The sequence below is a fragment of the Centroberyx affinis genome, unplaced genomic scaffold (assembly GCF_046629955.1).
Source record: "Centroberyx affinis isolate AG114_WGS23_722 - 3 ecotype Tasmania unplaced genomic scaffold, CSIRO-AGI_Caff_v1 ptg000713l_1, whole genome shotgun sequence".
Taxonomy (NCBI): domain Eukaryota; kingdom Metazoa; phylum Chordata; class Actinopteri; order Beryciformes; family Berycidae; genus Centroberyx; species Centroberyx affinis.
In genome coordinates, this window is record NW_027279330.1 from 307,501 (window position 1) to 327,143 (window position 19,643).

A 19,643-nucleotide genomic window follows, 5' to 3' on the forward strand; every position below is an offset into this window, starting at 1 on the left:
GTTTCCTAGTTTCACACTTCAAGATCCTTGGTTTAACAAATGGCTTGTATTACATTATAAGGTGGTACACAAAGCAGTAGGGATTCACTAATCCCATACTGAGCAGCATGAGCCGGGACCCAGTCGATATTGGTTTATTATGCTGGATTATTATGGAAAAAGCGAACATAAAAATACAATATTATCTAACTGATCCAGTATAAAAACAACAGTTCAGATATTCAGTAAATGGTATTTATTGTTACTTAGACAAAAATGATCCCAAACAAAGTGGGCAAGTTATTTCTGTGTGTGGCTTATTATTATGTCTTTATGTCTATTATGTCTTTATTTAATTACTACTCTAATAAATTACTGCAATAATAAAAGGGGGTATTGGAACATTTTCCTTTAAGGGGGAAATGACAAAACCGCTGAAGAGTAGTATATGATTCAATTTTGACTGAGGAGACATGTTTGCAGAAAGTGGTGGAAAAATGTAAGTAAAACTGTAACTGATAGCAAATATTTTGATCAAAGTTACTGGATCATAATGTGCATGTAAACACAACTTATACATGTGTAACTTGTGATACACATACAGGTTGCAACATTATCTTTCAGTTCCAGGTTTTTCAGTAGATTTTGGTCTGTTAGGAGGCTTTCACACCTACATCGTTTGGTACAGATTTTACGAACATTTTGCAAAGTTCGGATCATTTTGACAGGTGTGAACACGCCATGCAAACTTGGGTGTGGACCAATAACTTGCAAAAGGTTCTCCAAGAATGGGCGGCCTCGGTCCTGTTCCATGTATACTGTGGTACGGATCATATACGATCATACGATCATATAACAATTTCGATAAAGTCCCACAAAAAAGAAGAAATGACAATAGGCGCGTAATGTTTTGTTGGTTCACAGCAGGTTGTTTGGATTGTTTTTAGCCAAATTACATCAAAGCGGAAAGAGATTATGACCCTAGCTTGGTCGGTTAGGGTTAGGTTAAGTGCAAAATGGCACACCTGCCACTTCGGTAAGTATTTTACGAAAGCAAATGTATACCCACTCACCTAATGCTGACATACTGTTGACAGGGGAGTTCTTCTGTCTTGTCGATACTTTTCCCTAGTCGTTATATAGATTTTATGCCTTGAAATTTCACTAGCTAGAGAGAAACCTATCGGCTGCCCCAGAGCGGAAGTACAACCGACACATCGCAGAGGATTATGTTGACAAATTAAAAGTCCCCCGGAATACTACAGGGTTGCTCAATGGCAAGGTGTAGCTTTAATTTGTGAAAACGCCCTCTGGTTTGATTTTTTTGTACTCCCACCAAAATATCCAATAGGTCCACTTGATATTAGGCAATGTGAAACAACCCAGAACAATACAATGTAACAACCTAGCAAACTCTGGTTCTATTACAGTGTGAAAACGCCCTTATTAGTTTCCTCATTTCTGTTGGCTGCACCATCTATCAGGTGGGGTGGGAGCAGCTGGATGAGACGTTTCCTGCTACTGGACAAGATGTTTTGATCGGAGGAGGTTCAGACGTTCTCTTGGTTTGAACTATCGTTGCTGTGCGGCGGAACATACGGCTGTGCTGAAGCTGACAGCATATAAAAACACAACAGGAGACGGGAGGTTTAACGCTAACGGGAGATGCCCAGATGCCAGTCTGTGCCCTCTGTCATTAATCTCAGGGAATCCTGCGGGGTTTACTGCTGATTTCAGGCAAAACTGTGCTCACTGGCAGCGGCTCCCTCTGTGCCCATTGAGCTGTTAGAAATATGCCAGAACTTCACGTAGAGTTTCTCACACTGGCTATATTGAAATGCAGCCTGCTAATCTGTTACTAGGAGTCACTGAGCTCCACTCTAAATGAAAAACCTCATCTAAACACTTGAGACAGACTAGAGTAATTTGATTAGCCTCTGCTCTGGATTGAAATTTTAATCCTGTTGAAGGACCTTGTGGCTGATCGCATCAGACAACTTCAGCTCACACATTTCATCTACGCCCCAGATAGCAGGGAGTTCAGTTTAATGATTCCTACTTCAAGACGACACCGTAGGTAGAAGACTCACAGCGCGGACTTGTTCAGATCAGTTCATGAGATGTAATGGGTGTAAGTGAGCCATTTAACAAATACACACAAACACACATGGAAAATCCAAAGCTATTGTTGCATTGTGGAGGGATAAGCACGCTGAGTAAAGACCATTTGCCTTTTGATGCGATTTTCAGGCTATTGCTTGGTGTAAAAGAAGAGCAAGACCTAAATGTGCATGACAAAAAGCAGTGTGTACTCCAGTTAGATGAACACATGTTGTGTTTACACTTAATGTGTAGGTGGGCCATCTCTATGCAGTGTCTATTCACAGAAATAGGATCACACTCAATTTAGAGAATATCAATGTTTAATTTAGCTATAAAATTGGATTAAACATGGAATTGAATTACCTAAACACCTATCTACTTGAGCTTTGTGGGCATACTATTGTTTGAGATTTTGGTAACACTTTACGTTAAGTGTTCATAATCATACTCACATTGTAAACATGAGCATTTTCTAATTATTATTATCAAAGCAGGATGTATATAAACTATAATACAAAATACAGTTTGCGAAAAGAGTGTTTTATGGAATTACAATAGCTAATGAAACTCTCCTGTCACACTCATATCATATTATTTTTCTGATGACAATTATAATGTAAAAATCCTCATAATGCACTTATAATAATGCACTTCAGGACGTTTATTTAACAGAACTTAAATAAAATGAATTGAAATACCAAGTATCAGTTCACAGATGCAGAATTTATGTTGCACCAGCATGTAGTCTAACAATTTAAAGATTTTATTTCCATTGAGATATCTAGGCAAACAGTATATGAATGCTATACCTTTTGCAACACTCAGACTATAATCTATATTTACTCTCTATATAGAGTGTACAGATATAGCCTACTCATATGCTATCGCTATTGATGATTAATTGACACATTTTCTATAGTAGATTTTCCCTCAACCTAACCCCACAGCAGCTATATATTCCTGCGTGCCTAGAATGTAAATCAACAGTTTGTAAGAAAAAATGTAAGAAAACAATTTATGCGACCTGATCTTTACACCTCAGTGGACGACTCAGTTTAATCAAATGCGGTGTACAAAACGGGAGAAGGAAGGGAAAAAAAGAAGATATCAGGCATGACACATTTCATGTTAGAAGGAAATAGAGCACTGAAATTTGAATTAATTCTGGACAGAGAGAGAGAGAGAGAGAGAGCGAGAGAGAGAGAGAGAGAGAGAGAGAGAGGGGACAGTGTCTGCTCTACAGGGCGTCTGAAAGTGTGTGCATGCATGTACGCTATGTGATTAGCCACGCTGAGAGGGTGTGTGTGTCTAGTGAGCAGACTCCATTACTGTATGATAATCACTGTGGTGGCATCTGAGCATCCAGGTTGAGGCTTGTTTCTCCTCCGTTAGACACCACCGTCATGTTGTGCCCACTTCTCCCTCGGCAAGAGTGTATCAACAATACTTAATCCCTGTGGGGGGCATTATTTCACTGTGTTCAGGTGGTGGCAGAAAAAAATACAGAGATTAATGACATTGGGTTTTTACTGCCATTCCCCCCTGGATGTATTTCAGGAAGATAGACCTGGGTGAAAACATGAAAAAAGACGCACTTTTGTGAGAGAGGCACGACTGTGACAAACAAGGTTTTTAATATTAATGAACTCTATCATGTTGTGATGGAAGTCAGCAGACCAAGATGTCAGAATTAGAATGATGATTCATATCAGTTGATGATTAATACTGCTTTTGTGTGCAAACAACATGTGATGGGGTGCATTTCTTTTGAGTCATGCAGAGCCGTGAACGCTGAGCGCTCCGGCTATGAAACGTAGTCTGATTGTCTGTTATCACTCACCTTGGAGCCTCCATCTTGACTAATAAAAGAGATTTTCAAACAGACAACAAGAGATGTGGGTTTAATAATGAGTTTTACAAGTTGAGACAAAATGAAAAAAAGGAGAAAAAAGGAGATATCTCCAACCACAAACTAGATTTACCTTTACTGTATATGAGCATCGAACAGATAGTATACCTCCCTCCGTTTCTTAATTAAGAAACCTGCCTAAGGGTGCTAATTAAAAGGATAGTTCATCCAGAAATTCTAATTCATATAAAGTTTCTATCCCTCTAAGCTTTTGCGGTACAGTCTGGAATATATTTACATAGTCAAACAATGTTATAGATCAGGGAAATGTTTTTCGGGGGGGTGAATTATATAAGGATATAATATGCTATAACTCCCTATTCTGTGTCAGGAGGAGTGCTTGGCTCTGGTCTCTTCTCACCTCTGCTTTCAGGTGTTTTCTTAGGCTAAAAATTTGGCCAGAGGGAGCATCACTGAAGGAATCACATGTTGCTAAAAGGGACAGGAAATACACGTCTAGCAACTTCCTTAATGCTAAAAACAGCCTCAGTGTCTTGAACGAAGCCCAAATGATGCTGCTCGCTCTGCTCTATCCATCTCCATTTGTCAGAAAATGTGAGTCACATTTAAGAAACTTGCATAGTTCTCACAAAAGGACATAATTCAGAACACATTACATGATTCATTCACATGAAACGGCCACTAAATGTAGGCTAGACAACTGTTAAAAATGACGGCATTAAATTGGGATTACATAAGAAAACAAGGGGAATGGGCAACACATGCTGCCAGTGTGTTGTTGTCAGCAACCAAACAGACAAGTGAAAAAAACAGAAACACAACTCTTGTTAGCATCAGACATCAAATATATGACAACCCCATGTGGAGTCACAGTGTGGTATCGCTGTTTCCCAGAATGTTGAATTTTCCTGCACGTCATTGTGTCAAACTGTATGCAGTACCTACACATCTAACACACACACAATACTTGACACTTCATTGGCCCCTTGCCAGTGAAACTATAAACACAAGTAACCTGTGCTCACTAGGGAAGGCTGCCATTAGATAGTGCTGCTAGAAACACAGATATAGAAAAAACACCTGTTTATATCGTTTTTTCTGCTGAAGATGATGAGGAAGATTATTACCATACTAAAACTGAAGGCTTTCGTGTTAAAGTGTTATACATCCATTCATAAAAAAGTGTTTCAAAAATGATGATTACATCCACAAAAAAGGTAAGTATTTTACTATTTTGCTTGCAAAGTCTTTATAGGATAATACTGGTGTTTTTACCAATCGTCTAGATCAGTGATTCTCAACCTTTTTCATATCAAGGACCCCTAATTTAGTCCACATTAGGGCCCCATACCCCCATTTGATGAGATTTTGTCTCTCAGTCTCAAATCTGAGAATATTTTTATTGTTAGATATGATTTTGTCTAGAATTCCAAGACTATTTGTATTGTAGGTAAAGAGATAGCAGTGAAACTATGACCAAAACAGTCATTCTTCTACATTCTTTAATTGTGTTAACTTCTTGTAAATGAAATAATGGTGAGGTTTAACAATTCATGGGGACCCCCTTGCTGGGGACCCCCTGGAACCCCCTCATGGACCTCTGGTGGTCCCTGGACCCCACATTGAGAACCACTGGTCTAGGTTGCCCCTTTCCTTGACATTGCTCCTCACTCAGCATAGTCAGAAATATCAAGACTCATTCTCCTAACTTCAGAAGAAGCCATTTGCTGCCAATCATTTTTGTACAGTATGAACAACAACTATCTCAATAAACATGAAGGCTTAATTTGGGTTTTGTCAAAGTTTCTTTTATTGTTATTTCATTGAGTTGAGTGCTTTCATATCAATACAGTCTGCTTACTGTCACCTGAGACCCACAGCAAGAAATGGAAGGAAATAATAACTCTATAACTCTTAATGACTGTAACTCTAAATGACACCAGTATTCTCCTTTAAGATAAGACAATAAATGCAGTATTTAAGCGGCTGATGCATCTTCTGTGAGTTTGTTCTTGATCAAGATGGAGACAGATGGGCTGAGGTTTCATTGTGCTGTGCCAGAACAGCAGGCATCCTCCCATGGGGGGCATCATAGTACCGGTCTCAGAGAGGGTCAAAAAGCCGAACAGATCAATAAACATTAGCTTCTGTTCCAGTACTGAACATGGATCAGTTCACGTCATGGAACCTTGAGACTAGAGCTTGGCTTGCACTCTGATGTGTGTGTGTGTGTGGGTGTGTGTGTGCACGCCCATGTGAGTGTGCGCTTGTTGGGAAGGAGCAAGTGAGCATTATCGTTACCCAAGATTATGTTAATACCACCTTTTTGAGGCTTAGTGCAGCTGAATTCATTTTAGGCATTAATGATTTCTTAATTTACTGTTTTTGAAGTATAGTATAATAGCATTATATGAAGTTGCAGACATTGCTGTCACCAAACCAACAAACTTTGATCCTCAAATCCTTATTTCTGAGGATCAGTAGTGAAGCCGTGCCACGTTTCACACAAGAAAACGGCCCAGACCTTCACTGTCAGCACTTCTCTGTTATGTTTGGAACATTAGAAAACATTGATAACATTAGAAACACCTCCTATGTGTTGTTGGGAAGTGTAATTTTGATTTGTAACACAAATCAAAAGCCTTAGACACTTTGATTTAATAAGACTTTTATTCAAAGCTGGCAGGTATCTGTCAGTTTTATTTATTATTTGCCAGCTATTTTGTTGTCTGCAACTGTAATGTGTCCCGGCTTTTATGGGGAATAGTTTTCCTCCTCCATTATTTCTGCTTCAAAACAAAAAAACAAAAAAAGCTATGTAAAATCCCTTTTTAAAATTAAATTAAGGCATAATGGAGTTTTCATCAAGTTGTTATTCAGCATTCTGCTATGCTTATTTTTACCCCTCGCCTCAGGAAAAGTTTGTGTGGAACTTACTTTAATTGGCTGTATCTGAGCCTTTGTGCAGAGAACACCCAAAAAAGGACAACTGAAGGCAAACCTGGCAACAAACCCTTGCTGCATCACATTTTATCTTCCTCTGTCACTTGAATCAATGTTGGTTTTCTGCATTTTCCCCTACAGGATGTTTATAGAAAATGTTTGAGTTGTAATATCTAAGAAGCCTGTAAGAAGGAAAAATATCTCAGCATGAATTATGAACGTAATACAATACACGCAATTCACATTATTGTTATTATTATTGTTGATGTTGAGATTTTTTCCGGCCTTTCATTGGTGATGGCTGACTCACGTCTCTGTTGGCTGTCAAGCCTTCATATGCAACCAATTAGAGACTTTGTGGTGGGAAGCCATAATGACATCCGGTGCCAGCCAGCCTTCTATACATCTGATACATTAAGAGGCAGAAAATTGTGTTCACATGTGGGCATTAGAAACAATTAAGCTATATTTTATTTGGGTTGGTCTCTATATGTGTAACAGTATTAGTTGTGTGGGCAGATACATCATTTGTTATTTTGCAATAGTCGGCAGCAGCGCTAATGATAGCAGCTGACCAAAAGACATTACTCTGCATAGCTGTAGCCTATATAGGCTTGGCTTACTTGCAGAAGTGCTAACTAAGCAGCTCTGCAAATGATGACTTCTTTTACGGCGTCCCATAGTGTTGCCCAGATTGGCCCAGCAATATTTCATAAATAGACTTTGCATGGCATCAGGTAGGCTGAGACTAAGATCTCTGTCGCTCCACTCAGAATGAAACGGCAGCTAAAAAGACGAGGATTCAGCAGCGCTCGCTTGTTTTGACAGTAATTTTCTTTGACTTCACACCATGCGTTTGTCTTTGCTGTTTGAACCGAGCCTCTGGCACGGGCACAAACTTGCTAAACTTTCTGCAAGGTTATTAAAGGTAAAGCTACACTGTCGGTAACAGTCAGAGAGAATCAGCTGAAAATGGGCACTTCTCCCACAATGCTCTGAGAAGAACTGCTCCTGTGGGTTTATCAAATTTAGACTAAAGCTAAGACGAATAACTTGAACACTGAAGATGATCGCAGCTGCTCTCTGATGCAGAAGTCAAGCCGACACAGTGTGAAGCTGAGCTGCAGCTGGTAGCGCTGCTCGCTGCTGCCAGTGGGTGTGTGTGGAAGCTGAGGACACCGTGGGTGGTTTATGGGGACTGTTGGGTACGCTTCAACTCTCTCCAGCTTCCTTCACCTCTCATTGAATTAATTATCCTCATTTGCTGTGTGTCTCTGTGTGTGTGTGGTTAGTTTATGTATTTGCAGCTATAAAATGCTAAAACACAAAGAAGAAAAAATTAAACGGAAATTAAATCAAAGGGACAGAGAATGTGGTTGTGAGTGGGAGTGTGTGTGTGTCTGTGTGTGCGAGGCAGGAGAGAGAGAGAGGATACAGGCAACTGATTTGGGGTCTGGGCACTGTCCCTTGTGGGCTTATGAGGGTTTTTTGTGAAGGTGTGTGTGTGGGTACATTTGTGTGTGAATGTGTGTGTGTGTGTGTGTATGTGTGAACCCCAGGAGCAGGAATTAGTCAGAAAGACAGGGGAAAGAAAGGTTGTGGCCTTTAGTTTGACATTTTTGACCATAGAAACACGACCACACACACACACACACACACACACACACACGCACTTATGTGTTTTGCTTTGAGGCCACATTCTGACAACACAACAGTCAAATTAGGAATTTGGCCGCTTGTTTCCCTGTCTTGCACACATATGTTGGCCTCCAGGTGTGTTGATGAACAGTGGTTAAAAAGTGGAACGACTCGCTAGTTGAAGCGTCTGCGTCAATGTGTTTTGCTTTAAAAGTTGGATAATTTTGAGAAGAATTGGGGATTTAAACTCTGTGAACTGTGTTTGCATGTTTGTATGTATGTATGTGTGACAGCGGCTGAAAGTCAGTCTCGTCTACGCGCATTCTCTCCTGAATAGATTTTTGTTAAGTTGCCAAAGCCTTGTGCATGGTGACAAAAGAATGCAGTATAGGAGACAATCAGGGAGCTGGAGGGGGAATGTTGTCCCCTCTGGGCAGGAATGTGTCCCCTGGGCCAAGTCACAATGCTCAATTCACATTGGGCCCCCTACAAAAAAAAAAAAAAATGCCATTCTGAAATACCAGGTGATGCTTTGTGCGAGCCATTCATTATATCACTGTCACATGTCTATCTGCTCACGTATTCAAGACTGTCAGGCTATAGACCAGGGGCTGTGGATGAGGCCCACTCTGTTGATTTCAACAGCCATGAATTACACCCACGCATTGCCATCCACAGAGTGGGTTAGTGCATGGTAATTACATCTAATCATAGTTAGTTTTGCCAAAGGTGCGCTGTAATGAGTCATGTGGTGAGAAAAAAATTGAAAACTCTTAAGCAAAGTAACATTATATAAAACTCCTTTGGTCATGTATGTGTGTATGTTGTTTTTGCATACAGGTTCAGCCTACTATGACAACGTGCGGCCGTTGGCCTATCCAGACTCGGATGCTGTACTCATCTGCTTTGACATCAGCCGTCCGGAGACGCTGGACAGCGTGCTGAAAAAGGTCAGTGTCAGATTAACAAGTGTGAATGTGATCCTGTGCAATTTGGCCAAATTTGTCTACGTTTTTAAGGTACATTTTGCCTTCAGACAGACCTACTAAAACTGTTCTTGTGTGAGTGACTATCTTGATAAATCAAAATTTTCTCTTAATTTTCACATCTGGGAAAAACATAATCTAAGAGAGAGGATTGACCATCAACATACTATAGAACAGCCACTTTAAGTTTGCAGCATGGTTATATATGGGTATATAGTTTAGACAATTCAGAAAATCTACAAATGGGAACACTAAAGAACGGGCGAGGCTTTCACTGGGTCACATTTCCAAAACCTTGGGGAACCACTGGAATTCACCTCTCAGTCCCACAAAACAGAGCCGTTTGAGCACTGAACCTCAAATGCGTGGGAGCGTTCGACGGCGGCTCTTTTCAGTGTTCCAACATTCCTGTTGTCAACGCCATCACTCATCGGTGACATCATCAAAGCGAGACAAAAACCCTCATGTCTCTATGGTGGTCTCACATCTTCTGGGGGTCCACTTGAGAGCCAACTTGAACCTTGACCTTAGGAGATGCCCTGATTATTCCGTGTTAACAGTGATGAATATACCACTCTCACAATGGGGGGGGGGGGGGGGGGGACGCACACCCAAGCATTCAGATACAAGTGTTTGGACATTGAATATAAGTGCTTCAGTGGTGGCAATGTCCAATTGTCTGTTGTCTTTGTTTCCGTTTACGTCATTTTTTGAAAACTTATTTTCCCTCTGCGCGCTTCCATTCTCAAATATTGGCCTTGAAACAGATAGCACTTGTGTCTTTTCTTCACGCTGCCATGTCTGACAGCCCTCCTCCCCTAACCGACTCTCGCGCCCTCCAATTCTCCTTTTTAGAGAGGCTATTTTTTTCCTCAACATTGCTTCTAAGCTAGAAAAATACCCCTTGACTCCGGATCACTTATCTTTTTCCTTTTTTGTATCCTTTGTTCTCCTCAGTCCAATCTCTCTTCAATCGCTCCTCTAAACCTCCCATGTTAGACTGTCTGTAACTCTCTCTTATCTAGCATCCCCCTACCTAACATGTTATCCCCTTCTCTACCCGGCTCTCACCTTTTTTCATTCCAACCTTTGCTCTTCATCCACCAACTTTTTCTCAGCCTTTTCCTTTTTTCTCAACGTCCTGCCTACAGTACATACCTTCATCTTCCATGCATTCTCCTGTCTGTCTGTCTGGTTTGTATGGGGGTATTGGGTTCCTCGTGAATGAAACGCAGAGGGTTATGAGAGTCGTGATGTGGCAGTCACTACACCCAACCCTCAGGGCTGCTACAGATCCTTGACTTGTACATACTGGATCTCTCATTGTCACTTTTTTGAAGGCAGCCAAAGGCCAGAAGCTGCACAGAAACTACAAACACTTGGCATAGCATCAGCCACACACACGCACACACACACACACACACACACACACAGCATTTGCTGATTATGTAAGGGAGTGGAATTGCAATCTCGGGTCTTACCAACCATCGTGTCAGTGCTACTGGATGTAGCACCCAGGAGTTAGTCAGTGGAAATACAATAATAACAATACTGCACCACAGAGTGTTGTTGTCCACACACACACACACACACACACACACACACACACACACACACACACACCGCTTATATTGTTCACACAAGCTTAGGAACCTGATAGTGTTTTGATCTGGGTATTTTGATAATGCACTTCCCTTCCCTGACTGTAAAAGTGTTGACTTTTATGACACATTTATTTGCGGATGAAACACGTATATGAATGGTCGTTAAAACACTTCCCAAATTGAACTTCTTCAATGAAATTCTTCATACTGAAATTGTTTCAATGAATTTGTCAAAAATACTAAGCCTCCATTTTCAACGTTTGATAAATCAGACTGGCAGCTCTGGCAGCTTGCATTCTGCTCTTTATCTAGGACAAAACTCTTACCATTTCTTACATTAACACAAACAATAAGTCGCTCATCCCCTGGGTCCTTTGTGACTCATCTAAATTGCTGCCATTCACCAGTCGCACACTGTTTGGTAGAGAAGCCTATTGAAGGCAACAGCTCACAGTGCAAAACAGCACAACGTGCTGCAGCCCGTAACAACAGTGACACAGGCATCTGGGAGAAAGGATCTCTTTGTAATGGAGAACAAATGGAGAAACAGTGCTCAAAGTGGTTGGCTGTGCCATGGTGTGAGAAGATAATGAAAGGAATCTCAGAGAGAAAGAAACAGAGTGAGAGAAAGAGAAAGAGAGAGGACTCTTCATAGTTCAAGTCATATCTGTAGTCTCTAATGGGTATTGTCTGTCTCTTACTGCGTCTTCTCCCATGGTACACACTGGCATTTGTTATGTCCATGTGCTCCGTGCTGCTGTGAGCTCATGTTGTAGCAAACCAAACAGGCATATTATTAAACTGTTGTGTTGTTATGGTTTTTCTGTTCCGTCCTACCCTGTTCTGTTGAGGCCTGTTTTCATGTCGCACGATTGTCATGCCTAGTGACTCATGGACTCATGGAAACAGGAGATTCCTATGTCAGATTTTCAGATAGAAGCGTGATTCATGTCAAGTTCCATAGATTTATAATTAGTAATGTGCTGCAGGTCCTTTGGCTCTGGGCCCTTCAGCTATCAAGGTTTTCACATTCTTGTTTCAAAAATTTACTTTTGTTGGACATTTAGATAAGCTGTTGTATTTTCAGATTGACCAACATTTTGAAACTGTCCAGTGGGTTCTTGGGTCCCCAGGTTTATGATGAAATGGAAGATCATGCAAACTTTAACTTAAAATACCAAAGCAAAACACCATTAGTTAAAACGTTTTCCCATAACTGTGAATCTAGTTAAGTGCTGGAGTATAAATGCAGTCAGTTGCAGTCACTGTGTAAAACAGAGTAATCACATTGCAGATCCTCTTGAGAAATTGGAGATTATTGTTGCACTTCTCCTAGCCATGTTTGAATGGAAAATGTTTGTTTTTATTGTGAGATCACAGATATAAACATTTAAGATTTTATACTAATTGTTGATAATGGCTGTGGATGATACGATAAGCACGTCATTGGAATAAATTGTTTACCCTCATATTCTATAGATGGTGAAGAAATCCAAAGAACAGAGAACAGAGTAATCAGAATATATTAGTGATTAATATAGTGGATGATGTTAGTGATTACAATTTTAAGCAGGTAATCAGTAATCTGTAACAGGTTACGTTTTGAAAGGAACCTTCTCAACCTTCTTAATTAGAGATCTCAGATCAGCAGAAGTTTAATCAATACAGGCTGTGACCCATGTTACCCTCTGGTTATCCATATGTGATTTGTACTGATGTGTGGTTCTCCATTGATCCGCAGTGGCAAGGCGAGACCCAGGAGTTCTGTCCCAATGCCAAGGTGGTGCTGGTTGGCTGCAAGCTGGACATGAGGACGGACCTCAACGTACTGAGGGAGCTTTCCAAGCTTAGACTCATTCCTGTCACCCACGAACAGGTGAGGAGTGCAGCCTTAACCCTTGTGATGTCTTCATATTCTGTATGCTCCCCTTGTCCTCAGGTCAAAAATTACCCTGTCTCACTGTCCCTCCTAGTATAAAGCCTCTTCATTTAATTTTTAACCCAAAATCTATTTTCCAGGTCCAGGTATTCTGTGTACACCACTGTATACTGTACAGTGCTGTACGGTTTTACTGTAAAATATACATCATAAGTAGACTAGTACTGAAGCACCCCTGACTCTTTTTCTTGCTAGAAAAGCATTTTTCTCACGAGAAAAAGAGTGCTTCATAGTTACTACAAATGATTTATAAATGTTTTATCAAATTTTATTTAGTCTGTAATTGATTTAATAACTGTCGGGTCAAAAATGACCCAAAGACAATCTTTGTACCCTGATAGTGTACAGCTTATATAAAAATATAAAAAAATTTAATGTTTCACTTTTCTAATTGTAAGATCACTCTAGGAGAAGTCATCAAATTTCATGAAGAAAAAAAATAATTTAGGAGGTTTTCACTGTTGTTAAACTCAGAAACGGGTCATTTTTGACCCGAGGACAACACAAGGGTTAAAGGAGAATTTGTTTGTATTCTTCCTATGAAAGCCCAGTCAATATGTGTGAACTCTCTCCCTAAAGATAGAGACAAGAAAACTAAGACATGAACTTGTTATGTCATCAGCATGTAAAATCTGGAGCTGGAGCAGATTTTCTTCCTATATATGGAACAAAACAACCATCATTATCGACTCAGCATCCCTTTTTTTTTACATTCACTGCGCAATCATCCATCAGCTCCAGTGATGCAGACTCACTGCAAAGGCTTACATTACATTTTCTGCAGTTGGAACATCTGTCAAGACGAAGGGAAAAACAGGGAAATTTCTCATAGATTTCTTGTATCTATTACTTAAACTGAAATTTAGAATTTGCAAGGTCATTCTTCCATACAAATGCAGCACTGGGATAATAGTGGATACACATTGTTGTTAAAGGAGAATACTGGTGTCACTGAGAGTTATAGCCCACTTACTTCTTACTAGGCCTAGTTTACATTTGCCCCAAGAAGCAGAGATCCATTTGCAATGCATACCACATGTAATTCGATTTTTTTAACGTTTACTCGTTTTTTATTGATTTTATGGTGTCAAACCTAGCTTGAAATCAACTGCTGTCAAAGTCAAAAAAGACGCCACAAATAAGAAGACATGACTGTGAATAAATAAAACATAAAATTTGTTAGGCAACATGTTTTGAAGTATTACTTCCTAGTGGAGATTTCCATTTCTTCCTGTGGGTGTCAGGTGATTGACAGTAAGCAGAGATATGAAAACACTCAGCTGAGGCACAATGAAATAGCAATAAAACAGAAACTTTGACAAAACTGAATTAAGGTTTCATGTTTACTGCGATGGATTATCTTTCTCTGTGGAAGTTGTTTTTCACACTGTACAAGAATGAATGGCAGCAAATGGCTTCTTCTGAAGGGAAAATGAGTGCAGATATCTTTAATTCCCTAAAGCCTCATACAGCTAATGATGTGAATGGGTTTGTATGTCTGTATGGGTATGTACTGTATATACCTGCCTATCATGTTTGCTTTGTATCCTCTGATGTCTTAAGACCGAAAGCTTTCTGTATTCTTCCTCCTTTTTATGTGTAAAATATTGAAAGAAAATTATTTATATAAGATTATAATATCTGGAACATGCATGACAAATGTTTTTAACTCTCAGTTCTGTGTAATTTGCTGCAGCAGTGATTTTCATTTGCCCATAGTAACAATGATTTACGTACAGATTTAATAGTATTTTCCTTGACAAATGAGGCCCATTGTTTTGCTCCCATCTGTGCATAAACAAAACTTCAGAAAATGAGTTCTGAAGATGACATTTGGTTCTGATCATAACTTCCCTAAATATGAAAACACAAGGAGCATAAAAGAGCTGGAACTGAACGATGAGGGAGACAAACAGTAGGATGTGCGATAATACAATTGTTTTGTTTGTGTCTTGGAGCAATGAACAGTGGCGTGCATGAATTTTAATAGCCTATTTTCATGTTAATATGAATTCCCCCTTCATAGCAGCCCTTTGTCGACAAATTAATATTTTCTCATACCTCTCAGAAAGCAAAGGTAACAACCTTGACTTTCCTGTCAGTAACAGCATCAAAATTGGTCCATCAAGATCTCAAATTAGTTTCTCTGCATAAACTGATTTAGCTCCCAATCCACAGAACCCTCTGGTTACCAAAACATCCACACTTTCTCCTTAAAGCATAATTGCTCCAGCCATTTTCAGACTGGACCCTATTTTCCCATCTTTTCCCCACCATTCCTTTCATGTTGGACCAAAATCTTGTCAATTGCTTCACTACAGAGCTACTTGCATCTTGTTTGGCTGGGTGTGCAGCTCCAATACAGTCCTAACAGGCCAATGGATACACAGCATGTCTTTTCCAATATATTTACATTCTCTCTGTACTGAGACATGTATACTGTATATTTAATTTTCATCTCATCCATGACTTGACAACTTTCGCTGTGTATTTTGCACTTCTTTACACAGCGGTGCATGTAGACAAGGAGCTACAGTTGGTGAGCAAAGAGTAAACAAGGACAAACAAAGAGTAAACAAACAACTAATGAGACAACTGTATGAGCAAGGCATGACTTTAGATTTTCATTGACCATATTACAGAGTGAGCAATGTGTTGAAAAAGACATGCTTTGGGTGCATTTGGGGTTGATTTTTGGAGTGCAGTCCTATAAGGCACTTGCCTTATAGGACTGTATGAGAGAGCCTGGCACTCTGCTAAGCAAGATGTAAGTAGCTCTCTAGTGAAACAGCTGACAAGATTTTGGTCAGAATTGATGGGATGAGATGGGGAAATGGGGTTGAAAATGGCCAGAGTTATACTTTAAAGTGCATTGTGAACTCAGAACCAAGCAGTCCCACTCGCAAAAGTTATGAGCTGTCCTCAATGAGCCCCATTCAAAGGACGGCCCTGCCTCTAATGCAAATCAAATAGCCGCAATCTGGGACTGGTAAATTCCAGCCACTCAGCCAACTGATGTGATCCCCAGGGGAAGAGGACAGTCACAAGAAAGAACCGCTGATGAACTCTGTGCCTACTGCTGTAATCTGCTTAAGGTCAAAATTGAGACTTGAAGTGTTGGAACATTTCCCTTAGTGCAAAAATAAAGCCTCCCTGGTTACACAGCTCAAGCCTTTAATATTTTTCATAGAGGAGGAATAATATCGCCCTGTCTGGCTGGTAGATATTTCCTCAGCATGGCATGTCTCTAACACTGATGACTGAACACCTATGCTGTCACAGAGTGTAGGTGTTTCATTGCCAATGAAGTTAGTGAAAGCATCTGATGACACTCTCAACAAAGAAAGAGCGAAGTAAGGCGAGATTCTCCAGAGATAGAGACACAGAGGAAGACTGAGTAAGAGAGGTGCTATTTAAACCTCCCGTCCCCTGCTGTGCCTCTCTTCTATGAAAAGACCTAAAGAAGGATTGGCTAAATCAATAGGAATTGTACCTAGGTTCCCCTGTCTTATTACAAGATAGACCCAAGTAGACAGCGTCAGAGTTGTTGGAGAAAAGGTAAGTGTAACAAAATGAAAGCGCCTTGTTGAAGTTCAAGCGGTCCTGATTGAAGATGGTGCTCTCCACTGCTGGGAATAAGCTCAGCTTTTACGTTTGAGTTTTACAGTTGCACAGATAGGCCTTGAATATTTCATAGCTGTGTGGAGGATCTCAGCTTTCTCTATGCCCCAGCTAGCTATCATACTTCTTATAGTGTAGGGTCTTAAGAGGGAAGCATCTACATGACCAAGCGTGATGGTCTAAGACACAACAAGAGCTAGGCGAAGATAAACTAATGGCAGGTAATAAATGGTAATAATAAACTTGATTTCGACAGCGCTTTTCAAACCAGTGTTGTCGGTCCACTGTGTATGCATGACTGCACTCATGGTACTGAAAAAAATAAAAGTGTCCACCAAATGTTATGTTATGTAAATGCTCTATATGCCTTCAGTGAATTGCATTACAATTTACAAGATTAAAGTTTTCCAATGGTTCAACATGGTCTAAAGACATTTAAGGACACAAAAAGCTTCATCTCAACCACATGACTTTACTCTCTCTCTCTCTCTCTCTCTCTCTCACACACACACACACACACACACACACACACACACACAAACTCTTTGTTTCTTAGTTGGCTCAGACTGCTAGCTCTCAGCACTTGAGTCACCCGGTCATGAACCAATTGTGCTTGAAGTTTTGAACCCCCATTCTCAGTGTTGTAGAGTCTTTACTGTTTCTCTGTCCACTCAACAGACTGATATTCTCTCTCTTTCTCTGTAGGGCACTAATTTGGCGAGGCAGATTGGAGCCGTGGCCTACGCCGAGTGCACCTCCAAATATTCCGAGAACAGCGTCCGCGATGTGTTCCACGTCACCACCTTGGCGTCCGTGTCCCGCGTCCATCGGCCTCAGCTCAAACGCACCGGCTCGCGACGCGGCCTCAAGCGGGTCTCTCAGCAGCCGCCCCGGACTGAGATTCACGAGCACCCACCTGCCATTAGAAAGGACCGGGCCAAAAGCTGCGTGCTCATGTAGGGCCGGAGTGTACCAGCAACTCAGATGCGTGTGCAGATGGACATCATGTACCATACTACACATGAACTTAATTTATTGGTTAATTCTTGTCAAATCTTTGCACTGCATAAGGGGACAATGTGATGAAAACAACAAAGAATGCTATACTGTGGAGTTCTTTGAGGAATCGTTTGTCCATCATTGACAAAAGCTCTCATTGTTATTTTTCTTTGTGGCCCTGTTTTCATCAGGGGAAGCCGTTGTAGTGGTGACGACTACTTTTCTTCAGCCCATTTACTTGAGCAAATGGACAAAGTGACCATGGACGCCAATGGGTTGGCTAGCTAATGAAACAGAATGACAGAAAACAGTTGAAAGTGAATGTGGGGAACGGGGAAAGTAGGAAAAAAAATCATTTGAAATATCACAAGATGAGGAACCAGCTGTAAGGGAAGCTGGTCTTGACCTCTATTATGTTGTTTCCTGTTCTGAAATGCTATTCTCTCTATAAGTGTTTAAGTAAATGAAGCACAATAAGATGCACGCAAACTGTTCAGAGTTACCCGTAAATGTCAGGGAATTACATTGTTGTTCCACTTCATATAATCAGTTTAAAAGAAAGATTTCTAGTCTGGATAGACAAAAATGAATGGGCTGAGATGACACTAATTTTCCTAAACCACAAGTGCTTTTAAGATTTAGAATTGAATAATCACTCACCACATAATACTGAAGTGTTGTGAAATTAATATTGTTCTGATAATCTACATTGGGAAGTAAAGTCACAGAGGGAGAAAGGGGGGTGACTGTTACACTGTACATGTGATACTGAAATAAAAGAAAGTTGCTCTGCTAAGTGGTGGAAAGTTTTTAATATATGACATATTCATTTGGCCATGATCCAACACGGTCAGAAACTTCAATGTATTTAAACTGCTTTCCTTGAAGAGGAGCCCATCTTTGATTCATACTTTTGTCTTGGCCAGAATTTTTCTAACTGCATTTCAGTTCATTGGAGCAGAGAGGAGAGTAGTTCCCAGCTCTGAACATTTTGTCAGAGGAAGACAGAACATTTCTCTTTGAAAAAGCTCTTTCTGTTGGGGGAAGATAGAACATTTCACTTGAAAAAGACAACTCAGTGTTTCCAAACTGGATCAACAGCACATTCACAGCTAAACACTGCCCCAGCTCAATAAAAACCATTGCAAACACTAACTTTGCCAGGAAAACATGAAAAACAATAAATCAACCCCACACACAAGGGACCCTATAATAACTTAAGATAAAATAATAACATATAATAAAATAATAAAATGATAAATAGCCAATCACAAGAGAACACAAAGTGCTAGCAAGCGAGCAAAAACAAATTGCAACATGCACCCTTGAAACCTGTGAAACCAAATGTTTCCATGATCAATGAGTGAGAAACAACAAGACACCAAAATCTGGCCTATTTGAAAAGGCTTGCATAATAATTAACATAATCAATTTGGAATTGCTAATTTAAGAGTCAAAGTAACATGAAATTTATTCAATTCTTCTCCAAGGTAATAAGCAGGCATCTCGCTTGCAGAAAAAAACACAAATTTACAAACAAACACAACTACTTGGTTATGTGATGGTGTGTAGTTTTCTGTTATTATGAATTCTAAGTGTGGTAGAGTTGAGCGCTCCATTCACTCCAGCCGTCACGCTCTGTGCTGATGCTATGTAATGCTATGGTCGTCTGCTTTGCACTGATGAGTCCCTCGGCTCTCTGGTCAGTAAATAATGCTTATCATCTCTCTCAAGTCTCTGAGGCAATGACAAATAAGAGTGTGCTTGCAGGCGGGTTTACAGAGGCCATAACGTCCCCATGGCAGCGTCGACACCTGCATGGTCTATGACTTTAATTTGAAGACTTTAATATGAATGATAGCACACCTTGGCATTCAGTATGACATGAATTTGAAGTGTAATCCTGATCATGTTTGAAAAAAAAAATTAAATGATTTTAAATGATTAAAATGCTGGCTTTA

General features: G+C 40.2%; 1 protein-coding gene across 1 annotated transcript in view; it reads left to right on the forward strand.

Annotated features, from left to right (window-relative positions):
- Positions 1 to 18,478, forward strand: part of LOC139644140 (rho-related GTP-binding protein RhoN-like) — a 29,377-nt gene extending 10,899 nt beyond the window's left edge. Inside the window, exons 3-5 of the mRNA XM_071519516.1 lie at positions 9,374 to 9,483; positions 12,865 to 12,999; positions 17,389 to 18,478. Of these exons, the coding sequence (XP_071375617.1) occupies positions 9,374 to 9,483; positions 12,865 to 12,999; positions 17,389 to 17,643 (500 nt within the window). The 3' untranslated portion in view covers positions 17,644 to 18,478. The remainder of the gene's footprint in view (positions 1 to 9,373; positions 9,484 to 12,864; positions 13,000 to 17,388) is intronic.
- The last annotated feature ends 1,165 nt before the right edge of the window (positions 18,479 to 19,643 follow it).